Here is a 27181-nt window from a genome sequence, read left to right on the forward strand (position 1 = left end):
GACTGGCGAAGATAAGAAAAAAGCCAATCTTGATAATGTCGCGAAGGACATTCTTTACAAAACTCTTGATAAGAACACATTCAGCAAAATCAAGATGTGTTCTACTGCTAAAGAAATCTGGGAAAAGCTCATTCAGATATGTGAAGGAAATGAGCAAACAAAAGAAAATAAACTGTCTGTAGCAATGCAGAAGTTTGAGAATTTAAAGATGAAGGCTGGTGAAACTCTAAATGAGTTTGATGAACATTTTAGTAGCCTAGTCAATGAGCTAGCAGCTATGGGCAAAGAGCACGGCAATCGAGAAATAGCGCTCAAAGTAATGAGAGCATTACCCAGAGAATGGGACGTGAAAACAATGGCTATGAGAGTCTCTAAAGATCTAAACAAGTTGGAATTACATGACTTGTTTGCTGACTTAAAAGTCTATGAGTTCGAACTAGAAGTAAGAGTTGGAGAAGAGCCCTCAACAAATCTGCCAACCAAAGCCCTTGCTGCTACTGCTGCTATTACTTCTACTGCTGCTACTGCAAGCATCTCACAAGCAGTACCTGTAACTATTATTGAGAGTACTTCTGAAAAGACTGCTGAAAAAATCAGCAATGAAGCTATGTCCTTATTTGTGAAAAAGTTCTCTAGATTCATGAGAAAGAATCATCGAGCCTACCAAAACCCTAATCGCAACTTCAAGAAAGATTCACCATCTGGTGATATGGCGTGCTTCAACTGTGGAAAGATTGGTCACTTTATTGCTGACTGTCCAAAGCCCAAGAAAGATGACCAGAAGAAGAAAGAGTACAAAAGGAATGACAAAAAGTTCAGAAAAGACCGCAAAGCGATGATTGCTGAAGAAAGCAAATTTAAATGGGCGGATTCCAGCTCTGAGTCATCTGACTCAGAAATTCATTCCAGTGAGAGTGATGCAGAAGAGATTAAATGTCTTATGGCAGATGTTGAATCAAACTCAACATCTGAAGAGGTATTCGACTTCGACTCTGACGAATTTACACGAACTGATTTAATTAAAGCATTACATGACATGGTAGGGGAGTACTCAAGACTTTCCCAATCATTCGAGGAAGTTAAGATTGAAAATCTAAACTTAAGAAATCAAGTCAGTAAATTCACTTGCTTGCAAGAGAATAGCTGCGATGATTTGAAAGTGGAGATGAGTAAGTTGAAAACCGAGAATGAGAGAGTAAAAGCAGATTACCAGACAATGAAATCTGAAAATCAGAAGCTGTCTGTTCTGGTAAATGCTTGGAATAAAACTTCCATTTCATTGGAAAAGATGCAAGAATTGCATAAGCAATCCGGAGATAGAAGTGGTCTCGGATTCAGCAATGATGAAAGCACTTCTGAAATCAGTACTCAGCCAGAACTGGATACCAGCAAAACAAAATACATTCAATTCGTTAAATCCAGTGTAGCTTATGAACCGGAAGTACCGACTGTTCAAGTTGAAAGAAATGTAAATCAGATGAACAAAAGAAAGAATTATGGTCTTGGTTATACTGAACCTAAGGGAAGAGTTGACCAAAGTTCTGGGTCCAGTAGAGGATTCAACTCAAGAAGACAACCCCCTATGAAGGTTAAAAACTACCAGTAATATAATTCTAGACCTGTTCAGAAGAGATACAGGCTAGACAACAGGAACAGAAGGGAAGAACAACATTCTGAGATGCATAAAAATAATAGATCCTCTGCTGCACACACCTCTATGGATACCCGAAGTACAAAATCACCAAAAATTGTACAAATATGGGTTCCTAAGGGACTAATAAGGTTGGACCCAAGTAGATTGGGTACCAGATGCTAAAATTTGTGTTTGCAGGAACAGGTAAAGAAAGCTAAAGTAAGCAGCTCCACATGGTATCTGGACAGTGGATGTTCCAAACACATGACTGGACAGAAAAATCTACTTTCAGAAGTAATAAGTTGTATTGGACCAAATATAACTTTTGGGGACAACTCAAAAAGTAAAATCGTGGGTAAGGGTAAGATTATACATGGTAACATAACTATCAATGACGTACTACCTGGTTGAGAATCTCTGTTATAATTTAATCAGCATTAGTCAACTGTGTGATAATGGTTATTCTGTAGTTTTTCAGAAGCACACATGCATAGTTAAAGATTCTGCTGAGTCTACTGTATTAACTGGAAAGAGAGAGGGCAACACCTACAGAGTTTCTTGGAACTTAGATCATGTTAATGCTCCTACATGTTTAGTTGCCTCTCTTAGTGATAAACATTGGCTCTGGCACAAGAGGTTGAATCATCTGAATTTCAAATCATTCAATAATCTCAAAAAGCAAAATTTAGTTGATGGTTTGCCTGATATTAAATTTGTTAAGAATCATGTTTGTTCTGCATGTCAGCTTGGAAAACAGGTCGGATCCAGCTTCAAGAACAAAGGTAGAAAATCAGCTTCAAGATGTTTGGAATTGCTGCATATGGACTTATTTGGTCCAATTCCTATCATGAGCTTAGGAGGAATGAAATACCCCCTTGTTGTTATTGATGATTTTTCTAGATTTACTGGGTAATATTTCTTGCTGGAAAAGATCAAACCAGTAGCCTCCTGATCAAAAGCTTATGAAAAAGATTCAAAATGAAAAATCCTTTTCTATCATTAAAATCAGAAGTGATCGGGGTACTGAGTTCACTAACAGAATTCTTGAGTTGTACTTAGATGAACAGGGGATTCATTATGAATATTCAGCTGCCAGAACGCCTCAACAAAACGGAGTAGCTGAAAGGAGAAACAGAACTCTTAAAGAAGCTGCTAGAACAATGCTAGCAGATGCAGACATCTCTCAGCGCTTCTGGGCAGAAGCAATCAACACTGCATGTTATACGCAAAACAGAACAATGATCAACAAAAGGCATAATCAGACTCCTTATGAGATATGGAAAGGGAGTAAGCCTAATATATCTTATTTTCATATTTTCGGCTGCAAATGCTTTGTGCTCAATAATGGCAAAAACTATTTAACTGCATTTGATTCAAAATCAGATGCTGGAATATTTCTTGGTTACTCTACTGTGAGCAAAGCTTTCAGAATCTTCAACAATAGAACTCTTACTGTTGAAGAATCGGTTCATGTTGTCTTTGACGAGGACAGCAGTGCTCATGAAATATCTAATATGTCAAATTTGAGTAACAGGTTAGACAAAATTCACTTGGAACTGGATAGTGAAGATGATGCAGAAGCTAGTATAAAAGATGTTCAAAATCCAGAATCAGACATTCCATTAGCAGAACCAGAAGTACAAATATTAGACATACCAGTACCACCAGCTGATAATCCAGAACCTGCTACTGGTTCAGAAGATATCAATCCAAATATATCAAATCAGGAAGAAATCCCTTTAAACCCTTTTATTTGGAGAAAATCTCATCCTCCCTCTTTGGTTATTGGAAATCCAGCAGCACCTTTTAGAACCAGAAGGCAAATGATTAATGAATATATGCCTGATGCTTTCATTTCTCAGGATGAACCAAAGAAAATTGAAGAAGCCCTTCTGGATTCTAGTTGGATTGAAGCTATGCAAGAAGAGCTGAACCAATTCAAAAGAAATGAAGTTTGGTTTCTAGTACCTAGACCATCTCACCAAGCTGTCATTGGAACCCGGTGGGTATTCAGAAACAAACTAAATGAAGAAGGCACAGTGATCAGAAATAAAGCAAGACTGGTGGCTCAAGGTTTTAGACAAGAAGAAGGAATAAACTATGATGAAACCTACGCACCAGTAGCAAGGCTCGAAGCTATCAGAATATTTTTGGCCTTTGCTGCTTTCAAAAATTTCAAAGTTTATCAAATGGATGTAAAGAGTGCTTTTCTAAATGGTCTACTACAAGAAGAGGTCTACGTCGAACAACCTCCAGGTTTTATTGATCATTTCTTACCTCATCATGCATTCAAATTACACAAAGCCTTGTATGGTCTAAAACAGGCATCTAGAGCGTGGTATGATACTCTATCACAATTTCTTGTCAATCATGATTTTACAATTGGGACAGTAGACAAAACTCTGTTCACTCTAGTCAAGAATAAACATATCCTATTAGTACAGATTTACGTTGATGATATTATTTTTGGGTCAACTAACCCCAAACTATGTGCAAAGTTTGCTAAGTTGATGCAGGATCAATTCGAAATGAGCATGATGGGAGAATTAACATTCTTCCTAGGATTACAGATCAAACAACTTGATACTGAAATTTTCATAAATCAAGCTAAGTATACTAAGGAGCTTCTGAAAAAGTTTGGTATGGAAGCATGCTCTGCTGCTTCCACTCCAATGAGCTCATCTACAAAGCTTGATAAAGATGAAAATGGAATTCCAATAGAGGTAACTCCGTACCGTGGTCTTATTGGCTCATTGTTATATCTTACTGCCAGTAGACTAGATATTATGTTTGCTGTTTGTATTAGTGCAAGATTTCAATCTAACCCTAAACAATCTCATTATATTGCTGCTAAACGTATTTTGAAGTACTTGAAAGGAACTCAAAATGTCGGCTTATGGTATCCTAATGATTCATCGTTAAATTTTATTGGATATTCAGATGTTGATTATGCAGGTTGCAAATTAGACAGGAAAAGCACAAGTGGTTACTGTCAATTCCTTGGTGATAGGCTGATCTCCTGGTTTAGTAAAAAGCAGACTTCTATAGCTACATCTACTGCAGAAGCAGAATATCTGGCTGCTGGAAGCTGCTGTTCCCAAATACTATGGATGCAACAACAATTAAAAGACTACGGAATTCAGGCCTCCAAATCACATATCTTCTACGACAATACCAGTGCCATTGCAATCACACAAAATCCAGTTCCAGAACGGAGCACATAGATATCAGGCATAATTTCATCAGAGATCACGTGCAGAAGAAGGACATTCGTCTGGAATATGTCCCTACTGATCAACAAACAACAGATATCTTTACGAAACCTCTGCCTGAGAATAAGTTTTCTTATTTTCGAAATACACTTGGATTGATAGACTTAAATTAATTGTTCGTTATCTTCATTCCATTAATGTATTGTGATTTAGTCCTCTCTTGTGATTGTTCAGTTTTAGTTTGCAGACAATAAAAGCTAAGCGAAAGATACAATCAGTAAACATAATATAAGAATTTCATTAATGATAGAAGCGGGGGCGTACATTCTTTATTTCTTTTTTAACGTACGCTCTCCAAATTGCCAACCAAGTGGACAGCTCTCCGGTAGAGGTACGCAGAAACTCCTCTGAAAAAGCAATCTTTTTCAGAGTCCTCTGCTCCTTTAAGAGCATGAGGAGGTAGACGCCATCTTCAGATAAGAAGTCTGCGCTATTAGCACTATGGAGACGTCGATAATACTTCTCCATTGCTAACAGCTCCTTGGAAGAAGACACCAGCCGACCTTCAAAGGTGGACTGAAGCTCGTGGACCTTAGTCCAGGTAGCAAGTGCCTTTTCCAGCACCTTGTCTTCAATTGCCTCCTTCCTTGCAGCTATCACTTCCTTCATGAACTCCTCGGGAAATCAGGACTATTCTCTCTTGCCATATTCTTTCTGTTTAAAAGTGACTATATGGCTAACCTCTATGCCTGTATTTATAGATGACAAACCAGGTACCAAAGATCGAGGTAATCATGACTGCAGTAGGAAATGTGAAGCGTTCTGTGTCAAGCTATCGACGGTTCAATTACCAAGAATTATCATTTAATAATTCCATTAATTTAGGGGAAACTTTATTCTGAATATACTTGATTTTATGTCAGATACAGAAGGTGATTTGTCTTTTCGATAAAACAAGGCATTCTTTTCTTTCTTCCAGTATAAGCTATCATAAGACGACAAATTCCCTTCTGAATTTTTTTTCATTTATCAGTTATATATTATTATTCAGTTGACATTGAGTTATTTGCAGAAAATAAAGAAACATCAAGTACTTCAACTGAAATTTTATTAAGGAACCATTTCGGTACATTAAACGATGAAGAAGCGGAAAAGTCTCAAGTCAACCGAAACGTCTTCTGATTTACCAGACTAAGCTTTTCTTACTCAAACTATTTTATTATTCAATGAAAGTAGTAGATAAACAAAAGATTTCAAAATATTCTTTAACCAGAAGCTTTACATTGAGTTTATCTACTCCATTTGTTGATATCAGCAGCTTGAAGTACTTTTCTTGTTGCAAAGTACTTCAGCAGGAAACGTATGGTCTTCTTCGAAAAGATTCCAGCAAGCTTGGGTCTTATAAGACTCTGGAAAACTTGGGTCTTGTCAGCACTAATGTATTGGAAAAGGATGTCTTCAAACATCTGCTTACGAGAGGCTGGAAGTAGTCTTTGGAATTCCTCTGCTGATTCTGACTCTGGAGAAGACTCCGAGAGATCACTTGCACCTATCATGTGTATTGGTTTGATAAAAGAAATCTTAAATGAATTAGTTTGTGAACTTGCAGGCACTTATATAGAGTCTCAGAAAGCTGAAGAGACGGAAATTTGGTTACACGAATACCAAGATTCATCCATCTTGTCCTCAGATATCACATCTCTGCATTTATTGGTTGGATTTATCGAGGGGGAACAATATCTTAGTCAGACTAAGATTTTCGTATCTTTTTCCGAAAGCAGATTGAATGTCTGTCCTTTTGATAAAACAACAAGTCTCCTGGTTTTATCAAAGTGCTCAATTATTTCAGTACTTTAAAAACTTCCAATAGACGTTATCATAAAATGACAACTTCTCTTCTGATTATTTCAAAAGTAACCGCTTGGACAGCCCGCTATTTTCACTGAGATTCAAATTTTTAAAATCATTGGTCAGTCTGACATGATCTGGCTATCATTTCAAAATACTCAACTGTAAACATATTGACACGTGTCCTTGTGTTTACATTGACGGCTGTACATTCTTTTAATATATCAGTTTTTTACTTTTCACCGTTACTGCTTTAAAACTTTTGCTACTCAGCTACTGCTTTCTCTTAAATATTTCTTCTCTACTGCAAAATATATCTGATTCATTTCTACAAAAATGGCCGGAGCATATACTCTTAATGCCTATCAAGTCAACTTTACTTCAGTTCTCAATATAAAAGATGAGAATCTTGTCAAAATGTTCCAAGCCCTAGAAAAATCAGGACTCCGAAAATTCTTGGAAGCACCTGCTGTAATATATAAAACTGCTCTTCTGGAACTTTATGCTAAGACAACTGTGGAAGAAGGGAAAATTGTATATTCTCAGGGAGATGCATCTATCTCCATTGGCGCCGCACTCTTGGGATCGACCTTCTTCCTTCCTTACTCAGGTACCTCTGAACTTTCTGATATTTCTAAACAGGAGATGTCAGCTGCTCTCTGCACCTTCTCAGCTTCTGGAGAAGAAGTATCTCCATCTTGTTTCAAGAAACTTCTGAAAATAAAATATCAAGTGCTTGCTGACATTGTCGCTAAGGCGACAAATTCCCTTCTGTCTTTTCGATAAAACAAGGCATTCTTTTCTTTCTTCCAGTATAAGCTATCATAAGACGACAAATTCCCTTCTGAATTTTTTTTTCATTTATCAGTTATATATTATTATTCAGTTGACATTGAGTTATTTGCAGAAAATAAAGAAACATCAAGTACTTCAACTGAAATTTTATTAAGGAACCATTTCGGTACATTAAACGATGAAGAAGCGGAAAAGTCTCAAGTCAACCGAAACGTCTTCTGATTTACCAGACTAAGCTTTTCTTACTCAAACTATTTTATTATTCAATGAAAGTAGTAGATAAACAAAAGATTTCAAAATATTCTTTAACCAGAAGCTTTACATTGAGTTTATCTACTCCATTTGTTGATATCAGCAGCTTGAAGTACTTTTCTTGTTGCAAAGTACTTCAGCAGGAAACGTATGGTCTTCTTCGAAAAGATTCCAGCAAGCTTGGGTCTTATAAGACTCTGGAAAACTTGGGTCTTGTCAGCACTAATGTATTGGAAAAGGATGTCTTCAAACATCTGCTTACGAGAGGCTGGAAGTAGTCTTTGGAATTCCTCTGCTGATTCTGACTCTGGAGAAGACTCCGAGAGATCACTTGCACCTATCATGTGTATTGGTTTGATAAAAGAAATCTTAAATGAATTAGTTTGTGAACTTGCAGGCACTTATATAGAGTCTCAGAAAGCTGAAGAGACGGAAATTTGGTTACACGAATACCAAGATTCATCCATCTTGTCCTCAGATATCACATCTCTGCATTTATTGGTTGGATTTATCGAGGGGGAACAATATCTTAGTCACACTAAGATTTTTGTATCTTTTTCCGAAAGCAGATTGAATGTCTGTCCTTTTGATAAAACAACAAGTCTCCTGGTTTTATCAAAGTGCTCAATTATTTCAGTACTTTAAAAACTTCCAATAGACGTTATCATAAAATGACAACTTCTCTTCTGATTATTTCAAAAGTAACCGCTTGGACAGCCCGCTATTTTCACTGAGATTCAAATTTTTAAAATCATTGGTCAGTCTGACATGATCTGGCTATCATTTCAAAATACTCAACTGTAAACATATTGACATGTGTCCTTGTGTTTACATCGACGGCTGTACATTCTTTTAATATATCAGTTTTTTACTTTTCACCGTTACTGCTTTAAAACTTTTGCTACTCAGCTACTGCTTTCTCTTAAATATTTCTTCTCTACTGCAAAATATATCTGATTCATTTCTACAAAAATGGCCGGAGCATATACTCTTAATGCCTATCAAGTCAACTTTACTTCAGTTCTCAATATAAAAGATGAGAATCTTGTCAAAATGTTCCAAGCCCTAGAAAAATCAGGACTCCGAAAATTCTTGGAAGCACCTGCTGTAATATATAAAACTGCTCTTCTGGAATTTTATGCTAAGACAACTGTGGAAGAAGGGAAAATTGTATATTCTCAGGGAGATGCATCTATCTCCATTGGCGCCGCACTCTTGGGATCGACCTTCTTCCTTCCTTACTCAGGTACCTCTGAACTTTCTGATATTTCTAAACATGAGATGTCAGCTGCTCTCTGCACCTTCTCAGCTTCTGGAGAAGAAGTATCTCCATCTTGTTTCAAGAAACTTCTGAAAATAAAATATCAAGTGCTTGCTGACATTGTCGCTAAGGCACTATTGGTCAAAGCTGGCACGTTTGATAAACTGACAAAGGATAAAGTCCAAGTGATGGTTGCCATCACTTCAGAAATTAAAATGGATTGGAGTCGTTTCTTGTTTCGAATGATGAAAGATATGGTTACAAGGAAAAGCTCTCGATTTGCTGTTCAAATCAGCACAATGCTGAAAGATGCTGGTTTTGCCTTTACAAGTGAACAGGATGCTGCTTCTGTGACAATGATTGACGCTGACAATGTACTCGCTTTAAGGCCCAAGCCAACTGTGGCTGAATTTGTTGCTTTAAAAAGGGAGATTGGAGACACTACTTCTAAGGATCAAGGATTTCAAAAGAAGATTAAAAGAAAGAGAGTGGTTATCTCTACTGATTCTGACAAGACATTGTCCGAGGAGTCTGCTGCTCCCATTCAACCATCTCTGGCCCCTACTCCCAGCAAAAAGAAAGCTCGATTTATTCTTCGGATCAAGAAGACAGCAGCAATCTCTGAATTAGATAGTGTTCCGATAAGGCAAGTGTTTCCAGAAGTTGTTTCTTCTGCACGACCCACTGCTCCTATTCCACTACCAACTGCTATCTCTGTTCCAACAACATTTACAGCTTCAACTTTCAGACCTGTGTCTGGAATTGTTATTCAAGAATCAACTACGGGGTCTTCTGCTTTTCGACCCGTATTGCCTGTCTCATCATCTGCTAAAGGGAAAGAAATACTGACTGAGGAACCAATATCTCTTGGACCCAAGACATTTGTGACAACTGGTGTTGATCTTCACTTAGCAGAAATAGAAAGTTCTGCTAGTAACGACATAAATTTCTTTGATGAATGGCACAAAGTTCGAGTTTTTCATTCTTTCTCATACTTCAAGAAGAAAGGCTCTTATGCGAGAATGATGAACATTGAAAGGAAAGTTTTTAAGTTTGCCAAAACTGAAAATGTTATTGAAGCCATGCATAGACGAGGCTACATCTACGAACAGCTGAAATGTCAGAAGTTAGAATCTGTTCTGAAAACTCTCGAATCAAATTTTGATCCTACAATTTCAACTGCTGCTCAAGATAAACATGTTATTCATGTTCTGACTGCCAGATTGAGACAGATGAGCGAGCAACTTCTTGCTCAAGAACAAGCCTTTGGAGAGCCCATTCAATATCATGTAGGCTTTGTTCCAGACTTTACTCAGAATCAGACAGTTGAGGAACAGACTCTTGCTTCACCAAAAGCTCCTGCTCTCAGTACTCCTGCATCACCAAAGAAGCCTATTCAATCCTCATCTCTCCTATCTGTGCGTGAACTAGCTTCGGTGGAAGAAGTTATTGAATCAATCGTTCCTACGCTCTCTACTGCTCCAGCAACCGATCTGAATACTGCTTTAGATCAATCATCTTCTCCAACAGCAGACCAACCCATACCAAACTCAGATGCTGCCCCATCCTCTTTATTGCCAAATCTCGAGAACTTTTCTGTTGAACATCAAGCACAAACGGAAGCTCTTTTGAAACAGCAATCTGAACCTGTGTCTGCGGAACAACCATTTGAAACTACTGAAGTTGTTCCATCTAAAGAGAATATGGTTTCTGCATCTATTGCTCATGTTGAAGAGATTGTTCCTACGAACACTACTGCAGAACCACTTGTTACTACTGTTCCAGACGCAAGCTCTGCTGAACCTGGCCACTCTACTGATCCAACGGATGCTATTACTCTTACAAAATTTCAAGACTCTACTGCATTGGTTGTCGCCAATCCTATACCAACTAACACTAATACCGGACTTGTCGAGATAAGGCAACGCTTGCTTGCACGAACTCCATCACCACAATCGGTACCATCTAATTTAGAATTTCATATTGATACTCTACAAAAGGAGCTCTAGAATCTTTCTGATATAATCAAGCAGTTATCTATTGAAAATTCCGTAGAAATATGTGGTGCTCAGTTCTTCCGAGACCGTATGTCCAAGGAAATATATAAAACGGCGGAATCTATGCATAAAAAGCATATTGAAATCATTGTTTTTCGACAAGCTATTTCCAGAAGTTCTAGTCAACTCACGCTCGCTCAATCTGACATTCTTGATCGACTCACCAAGCATGATGACCTCATCTGCTCAGTGTCCACCACCATGGAATCAATGGATGCCAAGATTGATTCTCAATCTCAAACTCTCACCATTCTTAATGATCGAGTTTATACTCAGGCTCCATATCTGGAGATCTTGACTGATGGCATTCAAAACTTGTCTGGACGAATGGATGACTTCATTGCTCATGTTATTGCCGCTGATGCCAAAAAGGGGGAAGTAGAACAAAGAAGAGGAAGAAATCAAACAGAAGCAGAACAAAGAAGAACAGGAGACCATACGGAATCATCAGCTAGAAGAGATCAGGATATTGGAACTGATGATTAACAAACTTTGTTCTTTAATTTCACTAATATTATCTTCTGATTGTTATCTGTTTTATAATGCTTTTATGCTTTTATATTGTTCAGGTTTTGGCATCACCACAAAGGGGAAAATTGATAGACCTAAATTAATTGTGGCGATGAAAATAAAAACCAGCTGCATTCGTTAAGAACAGTAGACAATATGAAAAGCACTGTGTCAAAAACAGAAACAGTAGAACGGATAGAATATCAGAAACAGAAGAAGATGTTTTCTAAAGGAACTTATCTTAAATGTTACCGTTAAGGGTCACCTAGTACTAGTATTAATTGTAGCATTAATTACTGTACGAAGTCATTTAATTCGCTTTACCGATTTTAGTATAAAACAGGACTGATTGTTTTATAGCTTTTCTGCAGGAACCTATTTCGGTAATAAATCTGATTTTATCAGAAGTCAGAAGACATTTTTTGATTATAGACGTTGAGCTCAGTTACCTATATATATGGAACAAACCCATATAGAAGAATGCGCTGAATCTTTCTCAAGAATTAATTGTATCTCACAATACAAGAAAACCACGAATCTTTGATATCTTCGAGTTCAACATAAAGAAAAGTAGCACACGCTTCATAGCAGATATCTGATCTATTGAGATCATTTTTTGCTAGTGTTTCTTACACTCTTCATAATTATTCACAGTACTCACATTTTATCAAGAAGAGTTTGTGATCTGAAAAGAGTCTTTTCAGAACTTTGTTGTATCGTATTTTCACTGTGTTGAGTAACTAAGAGTTTCAGTAGGCAAAGGGTAAGTCCTGCTGAAGTGGGTGTGTACAAAAGTTGTACTGTAAAATCCAAAGTCTTTTAGTGATACCTTCTGAAAACAGAAGAAGGGGAGACGTAGAAGACTTTATTTTCGAACTTCCATAACAGTTGTTGTCTACTGATAATACTATTTTCATTTACTCCATCGGATTGTTTCCGCACTTAATATTGTAATTTGTTGGAAGTATTCACGACAAGATCAGCTACTATCTCTAACAGGATTCTAGCACTTTCTTTATCCAAGAAAGAAAAGAAGAGATTGGAGTATTTTTTCATTCTAATTTCCCATCAAATTTATTCTCTCAAATTTAAGGTATGTGTGTATTTCTTTTACTTTTTTGGCTGATATATTATTAAAATGAGTTGTTCAATTAGTACACATTTAAAACTTTGATAAATGATATGTATATTTGTACGTATATAGATACATGCACACATATTTTTTTTCAGACATACGCATATACATACACATATATAGATGCATACACACATATTTTTTATCATATATATGTGTATATATATTTTTGATAGTGATTAATACGATTATATGAGATATTATGAGCTGAGGCCAAGGCTCATTAGACGGGTAATGCTATCGCTGATGTCCCCGCCGCGGGGTACCGCGGTTATATTAGATAGATGCATCAAATAGAGCTGATACGATAGAGCTGATATGAAAATAACAACTAATGAACTGAATTCAATTTAAAAGAAAATGTATACATATATGATGTTATGATGAGACATGTTTTGACACGTTATGATTTTATACGACATGTTTACGTTATGCTTTTAAGTTCATGAAATGTATGTTGCTTGCGCACATGAATCCAAGGACCACATTTTCCGCACATCATGTTTTTGAGTTAGGAGTAGACATGATCATTTTTATACGCTTTGTTTTGACACGTTGATGATTACCAGGATTTTTACTTGTTTATTTTTACCTACATCTAGGATTGATGAGTTTGCGATAATTTTTAAACTGTAGTATTTATCTGTTATATGATTACGATTATTTTTAAAAAGACGTATTTTTTAGCAGTACTGCATGCATGCATAATTTTAAGAATTTAGAAAAATTGAGCTTGTCAAAAAAAATTTGTAGCATTTTTAAGTAGTAGATGTTTCATATAAGCCACTACTACTAATTTTCTATTTAATTAAAATATTATAAATTTACTAAATAAATAATTGTGAACTCGTTATATCCCCGATCGATAATCAGACATTGTCTTGTAGGCCGGTGAGGTTGTGTGACATGTTCTCTCTCTATCTCTCTCTTATATAAAGTTGTTTAGGTCGTTAATCCTTCTGATTCAGTTTGTATAACTTTTGAACAAGTCTACAAATGTTGTAACGACTAGATTTTTCCTTCACAGAGTAATGTCCAGTTGGACTTGGTTTTCTGCAAAACAAGTTCGAGCCACTGGAACCAGCTTGACTTTGTCTACATTTAAGCTATGTTCGGTTGGACTTCGAAATCTCCATTTCAATATAGCATAAACCCCTATGTTTGCCTTTACTTTCAAATTTTACATTCCGTTTAGATTGAGCTTCTGGCTGATCATATTCATATATCATGTTATCTGAAAAATTTATCATTTAGACTTGTCTTTAACTAGATAAGATTGAGTACCCGCCTCAGAAGTATTACACTCATTATTGTCAAACTCTAAACCAGTTATGTCTCTGGCCTGTTTTTGTAATTTGTGCATATTCTCAATGGAGGCAGAAAACTTGTTCCAATAGTTTACTAACATCGCCTACTGTTTATTCTCATTGATAGTTTCTTGTAACACTCTTCGCATGTCATGATTCTCAGCCGCTAACAAATTGACTTTAACCCTCAGATTGTTAAGTTATTTTTGATGTGGACAGCTAGAGTTGCTTGACTTGTCTTTTAGGTTTTTACTTTCAATTTTGACATCTTCGAACAATTATGAAAATCTTTTATATTTATCTATCATGCAATGAAGTGTCGTGATATGATCTGCTTGTGTAAATCCATCTGAGTCAAAATAAAATACCACGTCATCGACAGTTTCTAGCTCAATGTCTGAAGTCTTTGGCTCAACATTTTCCATAAGACACTGGGCCTTCTCATTATCATTTTCACTCAAGGACATCTCTGAACTAGATTGATCTGAGTTTGATTCGACCTATTTATTCTTTGTTTCCTCAACAAAAAGTAGTCTTTGGTCTCTATTTTTCTTGAAAGATCTTTTGATCATTATCATCTTGATCCTTTTTTATGATAAGATTTAAACATAGATTGGTTATTTCTCATAAATTTGTTAACAAATAAAGACATTGCTTCATTGCTTATCTGATCAGCATCTTTTATGTTGGAAATTTCTTCATTTTTGGTCGAAGTTGATGTGATGGTGGCTAAAGATTTTGTAGGTTTAGGAGTTGATGTTTCTTCTTCTATCGAAATCCCCAATTTTCAGACTTGTATACTTTGATATCAGCAAATAGGTCATGCAACTTGAGTTTATTGAGGTATTTGGATTCCTTCATGGCCACTATCTTTACATCTCATTCTTTGGAAAGTGTCCTCATAACCTTCAAAGTAATTTTGCGGTTAGATATTCTTTACTAATATATGTTAGTTCAATGATAATACAACTAAACTGTTCATCAAACTCATTGAGAGTCTTGTCTTGCTTCATTTTTTCAATATCGAACTTCTGAATTGCAACAGTTGGCTTGTTCTCCTTGGTTAATTTGTTTTTGTATCAAGGTTAGGTCAGCTTTTCCAATATTTCTTTGGTTGTGGTATAAGTCTTTATCTTACTGAATATGTTCTTGTCCAGGGTCTTGTAAAGGATATCCTTAGACATGTTGTCAAGGTTTGTTTTCTTTTTATCATCTGTTTTCCATTCTGACGTTTCTTCTCGACCATATATGGATCACCATCATATACTACTACTGTTGTATTGGATTTTAAGATCTTCATTGGACCGTCATTGATGAAATACCATTCTGACGTTGCTTCACAGTCTCGTTGCCAAAGAATTTTGGAGGACGTAATTCTTGAAACTGAGAAATTATTAACTGCATTCCTCCAACTTTCTGTGTCAGCTGTTCCACTTCTTGCTCAATCGCTACATGTCTAGCTCCAGGTCTTTCAGGTCGAGGAGGTTCTTGGTTCACTTCTTCTTCAACATTTTGAGCGACTTGTCCTCGAGGTCGACCACGTCTACCTCTAATGATATCTGCAAGTCCTCGAACATTTTGCGCCTCAGATTCTTTCGCTATTTCTTTTCCTTTTCTACCTCTTCCTCCAGGTGCCATTCTGCAAGACACGAGGATTAAATCCACAGGCAGATAACAGGTAAAAGAAAGTTATAGGCAATTTCGAAACTACATACCATGCCTAATCAGCTAGTCGTTCTAACGCATGTAAATTCAAGCAAATCACACCAAATAATTCAAATAAGAGCAATTAGTCAAACACATGCACAATCATGTTATTTGTGTCTAGACTCAAGTGCCCTAGACTCTAATTCGAGCATATCCCAGTTACGCTCTGATACCAACTGTGGGGGCCCGTGCTCCTGATTAATCTTTAATGACAAAACAACCAGGATTTATTAATGTAAACAGCGAAAGCGATTAAAAATTTTCCTTTTGGGCCAATAGAAATTTCGACATGACCTTCCCGTAATTAGGACATCCCAAAAATTTCCAAACAACACAAACAACATTTATATACTCGAAATAAAATCATAACATCAATTCACAACCCTACAGCCGCACTGGCCAGGACTAAACACATATAGAGCCGGCAAGGCTCGATCACACAACTATCAATACAAAACATCGTAAAAATAACAGTACAGCTACACGGGGCATCTCCCCGGTAAATGTATAATTCCATAATATAGTATATATATATATATCTGGGAACTCTCAACCATGACTCGACGATTGGGCACCACTACCTGACGCTCCACCAGACGCGTCAAATCCTCCTGGATAACCTGCTATGGCATCAAAAACAACCACAACATAAAAAGAAACGAGGGGTCGGGCCCCAGTACGACGAACCAGTAATATTACGACAAATATAACTGACATGAAATAAAATCAAGTGAAATGCAATGCAACGCGTGTCGGTAACAACAAAATAATGGATACCAAAGCGGAGTCCAAATGAAACGCATCAGCAACAAGAACAGTGGCCACCCGTGCCAGGACTGCAGCAACGTAATATCATGCCGCCGCTCATCCATGCACGTAGCATCGAGGGTACGGGAGCGACCCGCTCAGCCCTCAAGCAAGTCATCAGGAGTGCTAATCCTACCCACCCACTCCATCGATGACGCAACAACTCGATAGATCAATAGCAATCAAAGGAGTCAAGGCTCGAAATGCTATGCCACAATAGTATCAACTCAAATAAATGCGTGAATGCAATCACGTATTCACAGAAACACATAAGGCACGCCACAACTCATTACAAAGTACTTAACGTCATTTCACATCATATAGACGTCATAATAAAACAGTTCATGCGTACCTCAACTGACTTTAATTTACCACAAAATATCTTAAATCCTCAAGAAAGTCCGGTAAATGCCAACTCAGACAAATCACCTGAATATTAATTTAAATGGTCTTATCATCATATAAAAATTCCAGAACCATTTAAATTCACTAAAAATCCAATTTCAACAATTTAGGCATTTTAAATTTCTAAATTCTCAATATTAGACTAAAATACCTAAAATCAATTATTTCTATTTTATCGTCGCAAAATATTCTTTTTAGCTTTAAATGACGCTAAACTAATATTTAAGCGACTGCGATAAATTCTAGGTTCACCACACTATACCTCCAACTTGCACAATTCTGGAACCTACAACAATAACCCAATAATTAATCAATAATGATACATTATTTGAGTCGAAATTGAATTAAATTCACATAGACAACAATTCGCACCGATACACCTTGTATTTCCAATACCAGTGGCTAAAATCGAGCCTAAACCGAAGCTAACCGGCAACAGACGGCAACGTGCGGTGGTGTAGGGGCGGAGTTCGGCCGGAACAACAGTCAGCGGCGGTGGGGACTGAACTCGTCGGAAAATGAGTTAACTAGCTGCGAAAACCATCATAAACTCAACTGTAAGCAACCTACAACCCAAAACTACCGAATTCAGTCAAGAAATGACCGGAAAATCGCCACCAACTCCGACGACCGAAAATCGAAGTAGGGAAATACCTTGAGATATTGGTACCAAAATGTAGCTCTCGTCAAGGGCTTTTCGGATATATATTTACTTTAATTTTTTGATCGCCGGTGTGGCCACAATCGACGGAAGAAGATTTGAAATTGAAAAAGAAGAAATATACAGTGTTCGGTCGATGGAGAGAGAAGAAGATTCAGGATTTTCATTTCATTTTTTTTTTTAATTTAACTTATTCCTAAATGGGCTGGGCTTTGGGGTTTAATTTGGGCCGGGCTCTCACATTCTCCCCTACTAATAGAAGATTTCGTCCTCGAAATCTAGTATACATAACATTTATACAAAAGTGGTTTATAAACATTTACCACTGATAGTACATAGGAAAATCAGAATACATGGAATAATTTATTACATTTTCAAACAAATGAGGCCAATCCTGACGCATCTTAGCCTCTAATTCCCATGTTGCTTCTTCTCTCCCATGTCTACTCCACTGCACCATAACCAGTGGTATCGTCTTATTCCTAAGTTGCTTTTCTTTACGATCAAGAATTTGAACTGGATGCTCAACATAGCTAAGGGAACTATCCAACTCCACCTCATCAGTCCTCAAGACATGAGAAGGATCAGGCTCGTACTTTCGTAACATAGATACATGAAACACATCATGTATCGCAGGCAAACTTTGTGGTAAGTCCAAACGATAAGCCAAAGTGTCAATCCTCTCAACAATCGCATATGGACCAATATAACGCGGAGCTAGCTTCCCTTTGCGCCCAAATCTCATAGTACCACGAAACGGTGATACTTTCAAGAAAACCTGATCGCCAACCTGAAATTCTAAAGGCCTACGCCTTTTATTAGCATAGCTGGCTTGACGATCCTGAGCTGCTTTCATTCTTTTCCTAATCATTTCAACCTTCTCTTTCATTTCTTGTATAAATTCTGGCATTGACATCTGTCTTTCTCCTACATCTTCCCAGCATATCGAGGATCTACACTTTCTGCCGTATAGAGCTTCAAATGGTGACATCCCGATGGTTGCTTGGAAGCTGTTATTGTAAGAGAATTCAACAAGTGACAATGATTCCTGCCAACCACCCCTGAAATCCATCACGACTGCTCGCAACATGTCCTCGAGTGTCTGAATGGTCCTCTCAGACTGACCATCTGTCTGTGGGTGATATGCAGTACTCATCGCCAACTTTGAACCCAATGCTGATTGCAAACTACCCCAAAACTTCGAAGCAAACCTGGGATCACGATCTGATACTATGGTTACAGGCACACCATGCAATCTCACCACATGATCGATGTACATTTTTGCCATTTTCTTATAAGTACAAGTACGATCATAAGGAATAAAATGGGCTGATTTAGACAATCTATCAACAATCACCCAAATCGCATCACAACCACGATTAGAACGAGGTAGGTGTGTCACAAAATCCATAGCAATGTGCTCCCAATTCTACTGTGGCACTTCAAGACTATGTAACATACCACCAGGTCTCATTCTCTCAGCTTTAACCTGTTGGCACGTCAAACATCTAGCCACAAAGTCAGAAATCTCTTTCTTCATACCTTCCCACCAGTAATGGGATTTCAAGATATGATACATCTTTCTGATTCCAGGATGAACACTGTGTCAACTACAATGAGCTTCTCGAAGTATAGATTCTTTTAAGTCTATCAAATTTGGAACCACAAGTCTACCATTATAGCGTAGACATCCATCAGAAGCAACACTGAACTTGTCTGATTGACCTGTCTGAGTTAATTCTTTCAATCTATGAACATGTGGATCAGTTCTCTCTGCTGCTTTGATTTTATAAACAATCTGTGGTTCAACTTGTATAGATGAAACTATAAAGTAGTCGCCCTTAGACTGATAAGTCCATCCTGAAGTTCCCAAATGCTCATGAACCTTTGAAATAGTCAAAGATGCCAACATTTTAGGCTGAACCTTTCTGCTCAAAGCATCTGCAACTTGATTCATTCGCCTTGGTTGGTACTGAATCTCACAATCAAAGTCCTTAAGTAATTCCAACCATTGACGCTGTCTCATATTCAAGTCGGACTGTGTGAAAAGATACTTCAGACTCTTGTGATCAGAATAAATCACAAACTGTTCTCCGTACAGATAATGACGTCATATCTTCAATGCAAACACAATGGCAGCTAACTCCAAATCATGAACTGGATATCGAGTCTCATGTGGCTTCAACTGACGAGATGCATACGCAATCACTCATCCATTTTGCATCAAAACACAACCCAGTCCATTTAGGGAAGCATCTGTACAGACAACAAATCCACCTGAGCCTGAAGGCAAAGCTAGCACTGGAGATGTGGTCAATTTTTCTTTCAAAGTCCGAAAACTAGACTCACATTCTGCAGTCCATACAAAACGTCGATCTTTCTGTGTCAACTGGGTCATAGGCCTAGCTATTCTAGAAAATCCCTCAATGAAACGCCTATAGTACCCAGCTAATCCCAAAAAGCTTCGAATCTCAGACACATTGGTTGGTTTAGGCCAATTGATAACATCTTCAACTTTACTAGGATCAACAGATACTCCTTGTGCAGATATAACATGGCCTAAAAATAAAACTCTGTCGAACCAGAACTCACACTTAGAAAATTTGGCATACAATTGCGCTTCTCTGAGTGTTTGGAGAACTAATTTCAAATGTTCTTCGTGTTGTTTCTTTGATCTGGAATAAATCAAGATGTCATCAATAAAGACGATAACAAATTTATCTATGAATTCCCGGAACACACGATTCATTAAATCCATAAAAACCGCTGGAGCATTAGTCAAACCAAACGGCACGACTAGGAATTCATAGTGTCCATAACGTGTCCGAAATGCTGTCTTAGGAACATCTTCCTCTCGGACTCTAAACTGATGGTATCCGGAACGAAGATCAATCTTGGAATACACAGAACTACCCTGCAACTGATCAAACAAGTCGTCAATACGCGGCAAAGGATACTTATATTCTTCACAGTAGCTCGGTTTAACTGCCGATAATCAACGCACATTCTCATCGTTCCGTCTTTCTTCTTCACAAACAATACTGGAGCTCCCCAGGGCGACATACTGGGTCTGATATAGCCTTTCTCCAGTAAATCCTGTAGCTGTTCCTTGAGTTCTTTCAACTCTGTTGGAGCTAAACGATATGGTGCTCTAGAAATGGGATTTGTCCCTGACATTAATTCAATGCTAAGATCTATTTCCCTTTGAGGTGGAAAACCTGGAATCTCATCAGGAAATACATATGGAAAATCCTTGACAACGGGAATGTCTGAAACTTTTAATCGTTCTTCCCGTGTTGCATCAAGAGCATAGATCAAAATTCCTTCATTGCCGATTGACAACAACCTGAACATTTCCATTGCAGATACTAATGGAATTCGAGACTGTGAATCATAACCATAAAAATTCCATTTGCTGCCATAATATGGTCTAAATCTGACAACTCCATGGAAACAATCCACAGTGGCTCGATAATTCGTCAACACATCCATACCCAGAATACAGTCAAAATCAGTCATGGCTAATTTGATTAGATTTGTTATCATAATATTACCCTCAAATCTAATCACACAGTTCAAAACTATCTCACGGGACATCAAATATACACCGGAAGGAGTAGCAACTGACACAGTATCCAACAAAGGAATAGTAGCAATCTCATGCTCATCAACAAATGCAGCAGATAAAAATGAATGAGATGCTCCTGTGTCTATCAATATGCGTGCAGGATAATCAAAAACATAACAAATACCTGCAATCACTCCTCCTGGTGCATCCTGAGCCTGGTCCTGAGTCAAAGCATGGACTTGGGCTTGCTGTGGCCCTGGAAATGGCTGCTGAATAGAACCTCTGGGAGGTGGGTAACTAGACTGCTGAAATGATGGAGTAGGAGCATATGGTCTAAAGACTGGTCCACGGGGAACTTGACCAAGCTGCTGTGGCTGGAAATGCTGTCTCCCTACATTAGGACATACCCTGGCGTAATGTCCAACCTGACCACAATTATGACAAGTCCCCTGAACTCCTACACATTGGGAACTAAAATGTCGACCACCACATCGATCACAATGCACAGTGCTAGACGACCCAACAGAACCTCCCCCTCGTGCACTGCCTGAACTGGAAGAGCTGGATTGAGACTTCTTCTTGAATTGCTTTCCTTTTACTTTGTACCTCTGCTGTTTGGGTTGTTGGTATGACTGTACAGACTGATATGGAGGTAAATCCACTGGCATTGACATACTACTTCCAGATCCCTGAGAAACAGATGATGGACCTGGTTGTGGGTCTCCTCTGAGCAAACTTGCTTCAATTTTCTTCGCCTTTTCCACTGCTTGAATATACGTATTAGGCGATCCAGTCATTACCAAAATATGAACAGTCCCCTGCAACCCGTGCAGAAAACGTGATAGCTTAGCCTGATCATTCCTGGCAACATGTGGAACATAGGGCAAAAGAGCAGAAAACTGTGAAGCATATTCCACCACTGATTTGTTTCCCTGCACCAACTGATTGAACTCTTCTTCTTTAGCAGCATAATATGATGGTGGTGCATATTCTTGGGTAAAGTGAGCACGAAAAGCATCCCAAGTAATAATTTCACCAGAGTTCTTCATTGCTTCCTCTGTGGCTTCCCACCAGAGTTGTGCTCGGTCTTTAAGTTGGTAGATGGCAAGCTTCAATTTAATATCTTGGGAATACTCCAACAAATTAAATAGATGATTTATACTTTTCAGCCAGCCTGCTGCTTTTTCTCCGCTCTCGTTGCCAAAGAATTTTGGAGGACGTAATTCTTGAAACTGAGAAATTATTAACTGCATTTCTCCAACTTTCTGTGTCAGCTGTTCCACTTCTTTCTCTATCGCTACATGTCTAGCTCCAGGTCTTTCAGGTCGAGGAGGTTCTTGGTTCACTTCTTCTTCAACATTTTGAGCGACTTGTCCTCGAGGTCGACCACGTCTACCTCTAATGATATCTGCAAGTCCTCGAACATTTTGCGCCTCAGATTCTTTCGCTATTTCTTTTCCTTTTCTACCTCTTCCTCCAGGTGTCATTCTGCAAGACACGAGGATTAAATCCACAGGCAGATAAAAGGTAAAAGAAAGTTATAGGCAATTTCGAAACTACATACCATGCCTAATCAGCTAGTCGTTCTAACGCATGTAAATTCAAGCAAATCACACCAAATAATTCAAATAAGAGCAATTAGTCAAACACATGCACAATCATGTTATTTGTGTCTAGACTCAAGTGCCCTAGACTCTAATTCGAGCATATCCCAGTTACGCTCTGATACCAACTGTGGGGGCCCGTGCTCCTGATTAATCTTTAATGACAAAACAACCAGGATTTATTAATGTAAACAGCGAAAGCGATTAAAATTTTTTCTTTTGGGCCAATAGAAATTTCGACATGACCTTCCCGTAATTAGGACATCCCAAAAATTTCCAAACAACACAAACAACATTTATATACTCGAAATAAAATCATAACATCAATTCACAACCCTATAGCCGCACTGGCCAGGACTAAACACATATAGAGCCGGCAAGGCTCGATCACACAACTATCAATACAAAACATCGTAAAAATAACAGTACAGCTACACGGGGTATCTCCCCGGTAAATGTATAACTCCATAATATAGTATATATATATATATATATCTGGGAACTCTCAACCATGACTCGATGATTGGGCACCACTACCTGACGCTCCACCAGACGCGTCAAATCCTCCTGGATAACCTGCTATGGCATCAAAAACAACCACAACATAAAATGAAACGAGGGGTCGGGCCTCAGTACGACGAACCAATAATATTACGACAAATATAACTGACATGAAATAAAATCAAGTAAAATGCAATGAAATGCAATGTGTGTCGGTAACAACAAAATAATGGATACCAAAGCGGAGTCCAAATGAAACGCATCAGCAACAAGAACAGTGGCCACCCGTGCCAGGACTGCAGCAACGTAATATCATGCCGCCGCTCATCCATGCACGTAGCATCGAGGGTACGGGAGCGACCCGCTCAGCCCTCATGCAAGTCATCAGGAGTGCTAATCCTACCCACCCACTCCATCGATGACGCAACAACTCGATAGATCAATATCAATAGCAATCAAAGGAGTCAAGGCTCGAAATGCTATGCCACAATAGTATCAACTCAAATAAATGCGTGAATGCAATCACGTATTCACAGAAACACATAAGGCACGCCACAACTCATTACAAAGTACTTAACGTCATTTCACATCATATAGACGTCATAATAAAACAGTTCATGCGTACCTCAACTGACTTTAATTTACCACAAAATATCTTAAATCCTCAAGAAATTCCGGTAAATGCCAACTTAGACAAATCACCTGAATATTAATTTAAATGGTCTTATCATCATATAAAAATTCCAGAACCATTTAAATTCACTAAAAATCCAATTTCAACAATTTAGGCATTTTAAATTTCTAAATTCTCAATATTAGACTAAAATACCTAAAATCAATTATTTCTATTTTATCGTCGCAAAATATTCTTTTTAGCTTTAAATGACGCTAAACTAATATTTAAGCGACTGCGATAAATTCTAGGTTCACCACACTATACCTCCAACTTGCACAATTCTGGAACCTACAACAATAACCCAATAATTAATCAATAATGATACATTATTTGAGTCGAAATTGAATTAAATTCACATAGACAACAATTCGCACCGATACACCTTGTATTTCCAATACCAGTGGCTAAAATCGAGCCTAAACCGAAGCTAACCGGCAACAGACGGCAACGTGCGGTGGTGTAGGGGCGGAGTTCGGCCGGAACAACAGTCAGCGGCGGTGGGGACTGAACTCGTCGGAAAATGAGTTAACTAGCTGCGAAAACCATCATAAACTCAACTGTAAGCAACCTACAACCCAAAACTACCGAATTCAGTCAAGAAATGACCGGAAAATCGCCACCAACTCCGACGACCGAAAATCGAAGTAGGGAAATACCTTGAGATATTGGTACCAAAATGTAGCTCTCGTCAAGGGCTTTCCGGATATATATTTACTTTAATTTTTTGATCGCCGGTGTGGCCACAACCGACGGAAGAAGATTTGAAATTGAAAAAGAAGAAATATACAGTGTTCGGTCGATGGAGAGAGAAGAAGATTCAGGATTTTCATTTCATTTTTTTTTTAATTTAACTTATTCCTAAATGGGCTGGGCTTTGGGGTTTAATTTGGGCCGGGCTCTCACACTCTTCTTGTTTTTGGTTCTTGTTTTTGTTATTGTTATTGAGTCTTCACTGATCTCCTCTTTATATAGGCGGGGATAATTGATCATACAGTGAGACTCATTTATTGTATCCGTTGCATTTTGAATCAACTTCTTGGACTTTGTGTCTCGTCTTTTCGTCTGTCCTTCTGAAGCGTTTTGTCTTCTAATGCTCTGATGCAACGGCCATTATTATCCTTTGACTGGATAAGGGGTTGTAACTTTACGCACAGCTGGAATCCATTTATTATAAGCTTGTCTTAATCTGCAACTGAAAGGTTTTTAACTGATGCTTTGTGAGAACCCGGATTTTTCGAAGCAAAGCTTTCGAAGCAAAGCACGGAAAGTAGCTCAAAAATAAACCGAGACAATGCAAAACCTTGAGAATTAAGGGTACGTCACTTGGAAAAGGAACCCTCAGCTCATAAGCTAAAACCCTCAGCTCAAGGAAGCTCATTGATTGTCGGGGAGGAAATTCCTAGCTCATGAATTCAATATCCTAACTCAAAGAAGCTCATCCTTTCTTGTCCTAAAAGAACCAAAATGGAGCTAGGAGAAGAGCTAAAGGATTGGACAAATTTAATGTGCAAGAAATGACCTTTGAGTTAACCAAGAAGAGGAGCTAAAGGTTTGGACAAACTTATTGTGCAAGAGATGACCATTGAGTTAACCAAGGAAAGAGCTAAATGAGCTAAAGGTTTGGACAAACTTATTATGCAAGAAATGACTATTGAGAAAACCAATGAAGGAGCTAAGGGAGGAGCTAAGAGGCTAGGACACATTTATGGTGCAGGAAATGACTCTTGATGCTTGGGTTAACCTTGACCACATTGATGGCTTGCTTGGGCTCCAAGATTTCGGCCATGGGGAGGGGAAAAGACCATCCTTCACCTATAAATACCACCTCAACATGCTAAAGAAATCACACCCAAAAATCAGCAAGAAAAATCGGCTCCTTTCCCTCAAAAACCACCTCTCGGCTGTTGCTTGCAAGAAGAAAGAAGGATGAGTTGTTCCAGCTTTTCAATGCTGTGATTTGCTGTCCACATTGTCGTGAAGATCCTCTCCAGGTTCGGTCATCACTTGGCCGAAATTCAACAAGTTTCGTTCGCCCAAGTTCCGCACATTTTGAACCGTAACTTCGAGAGTACTGTAAGTGGGTTTTTGTTATGTATATTCCTTTGTATTTTTAAATCTTGAATATAAGTTATGACATGCATGAATGTGTGTCCTCATTTTCGAAAACATCATGATGTCCGTCTTTTAAAACTTTGATCGATTATGTGTTTTCTTCTATGCTTCGAAATTCTTTGGTTCCGCTGAATTCATTGAAACTCTGATATCTGAAACTTCTGATAAGTTCTGTCTGATAAGTTCTGTCTAGTAAATCTGAATTCTGTGTTGCACTGTTACAAATTGATTTGAAATGGGACAAGAATTGTAATTCTGTCTGGCCCCCATTGATGGGTATAAAACCATGTTCTGTCTGGCCCCCATCGGTGGGTATAAAACCATGTTCTGGCCTCACCTCTCAGAGGACTAACATATTGGGGACAATTTGACCATGGAAATGAGATGAGTAACAGTGTTCTGTCTGTTTCGATCTGTTCTGTTCTGAATTGTTCTGATCTGTTTCTGAACTGCTCTGAATCGTCTGATAACCTCTGTCTCATATTTGTTTCGTTTCTGTTATGATGAGTAAAAGAAATAAGATTTGAAAGTTTGTTAAAGAAATGTTTTAAAGATTAAGTTCTATATGTATCATTGGAAATCGATCGACCCCCACTTGCTGAGTGTTTCCCAAAACACTCACCCCTTACAAATTTCAGATAAAAATGAAGAGAAAATGAATGAGGAGGAACAAGAAGCCTTCCGGGGATGGTAGCCGATGAGCAAAATACAAGAAATCAAGACTTTATTTTCCTTTTGTTCAGTTTCCGCAATTGCTAATCTGATGTATTTTTATTTCTATTGTCAATGTAAAGACAATGTTTAATTTATGAAAAGACTGGTTTTTGGCATTTCGATACTAGGCTTAATTGTTTTCAAATAATTGTTAAACAATGCCGGATGTCACCGACGCTTCGGACACGGGGCGTGACATGCTTCAGTTTGGTCAGCTTGACTGATCTTCAGTTGGGCTTAGTGAAATCAGTTGACTCGTCAGTTGAACTGATTTCACCTTTGTTCAGTTTGAACTGGTCAATTGAGCTCTTCGTCAGTTGGATACAACATCAGCTGGCCAGGCTTTTGAGATCTTCCTGCTGAATTACTTATCAACTGGACAATTAACTGAGCTGCTTGATAGAAGAACCAGTTGG

The 27181-nt window shown here is 38.1% G+C and overlaps 2 protein-coding genes and 1 long non-coding RNA gene across 3 annotated transcripts; all 3 read right to left on the minus strand.

Moving 5' to 3' along the window:
- Positions 1-15360: 15360 nt before the first annotated feature.
- LOC142539089 (uncharacterized) lies at positions 15361-17699 on the minus strand. The gene is made up of 3 exons (XR_012818809.1): positions 17192-17699; positions 16877-16953; positions 15361-16337 (listed from the first exon to the last, which is right to left on the minus strand). It is a non-coding gene; the product is annotated as an uncharacterized LOC142539089 (long non-coding RNA).
- A 1320-nt stretch (positions 17700-19019) lies between these two features.
- LOC142538595 (uncharacterized) lies at positions 19020-19547 on the minus strand. Its single transcript, XM_075643907.1, has 2 exons — positions 19205-19547; positions 19020-19132 (listed from the first exon to the last, which is right to left on the minus strand). Exons 1-2 carry the CDS (start codon positions 19545-19547, stop codon positions 19020-19022), a joined length of 456 nt encoding a protein of 151 aa, XP_075500022.1.
- A 252-nt stretch (positions 19548-19799) lies between these two features.
- Positions 19800-22645, minus strand: LOC142538596 (uncharacterized). Its single transcript, XM_075643908.1, has 3 exons — positions 21343-22645; positions 20595-21213; positions 19800-20265 (listed from the first exon to the last, which is right to left on the minus strand). The coding sequence occupies exons 1-3, from the start codon at positions 22643-22645 to the stop codon at positions 19800-19802; spliced, it is 2388 nt and encodes a 795-aa protein (XP_075500023.1).
- Between the last annotated feature and the right edge of the window lie 4536 nt (positions 22646-27181).

This window comes from Primulina tabacum, chromosome 3 (genome assembly GCF_025594145.1).
Source record: "Primulina tabacum isolate GXHZ01 chromosome 3, ASM2559414v2, whole genome shotgun sequence".
In the NCBI taxonomy this organism is placed as follows: domain Eukaryota; kingdom Viridiplantae; phylum Streptophyta; class Magnoliopsida; order Lamiales; family Gesneriaceae; genus Primulina; species Primulina tabacum.

Coding starts and splice junctions, on each gene's coding strand:
- LOC142538596 (XM_075643908.1), bottom strand. CDS start 22,645: ATGACACCTGGAGGAAGAGGTAGAAAAGGAAAAGAAATAGCGAAAGAA. Junction 21,214..21,342: donor ACCAGGAGGAGTGATTGCAG/GTATTTGTTATG, acceptor ATACTGTGTCAG/TTGCTACTCCTTCCGGTGTA. Junction 20,266..20,594: donor AAAGACGGAACGATGAGAAT/GTGCGTTGATTA, acceptor GATTTATTCCAG/ATCAAAGAAACAACACGAAG.
- LOC142538595 (XM_075643907.1), bottom strand. CDS start 19,547: ATGAATCAAGTTGCAGATGCTTTGAGCAGAAAGGTTCAGCCTAAAATG. Junction 19,133..19,204: donor TATACTTCGAGAAGCTCATT/GTAGTTGACACA, acceptor ACTGGTGGGAAG/GTATGAAGAAAGAGATTTCT.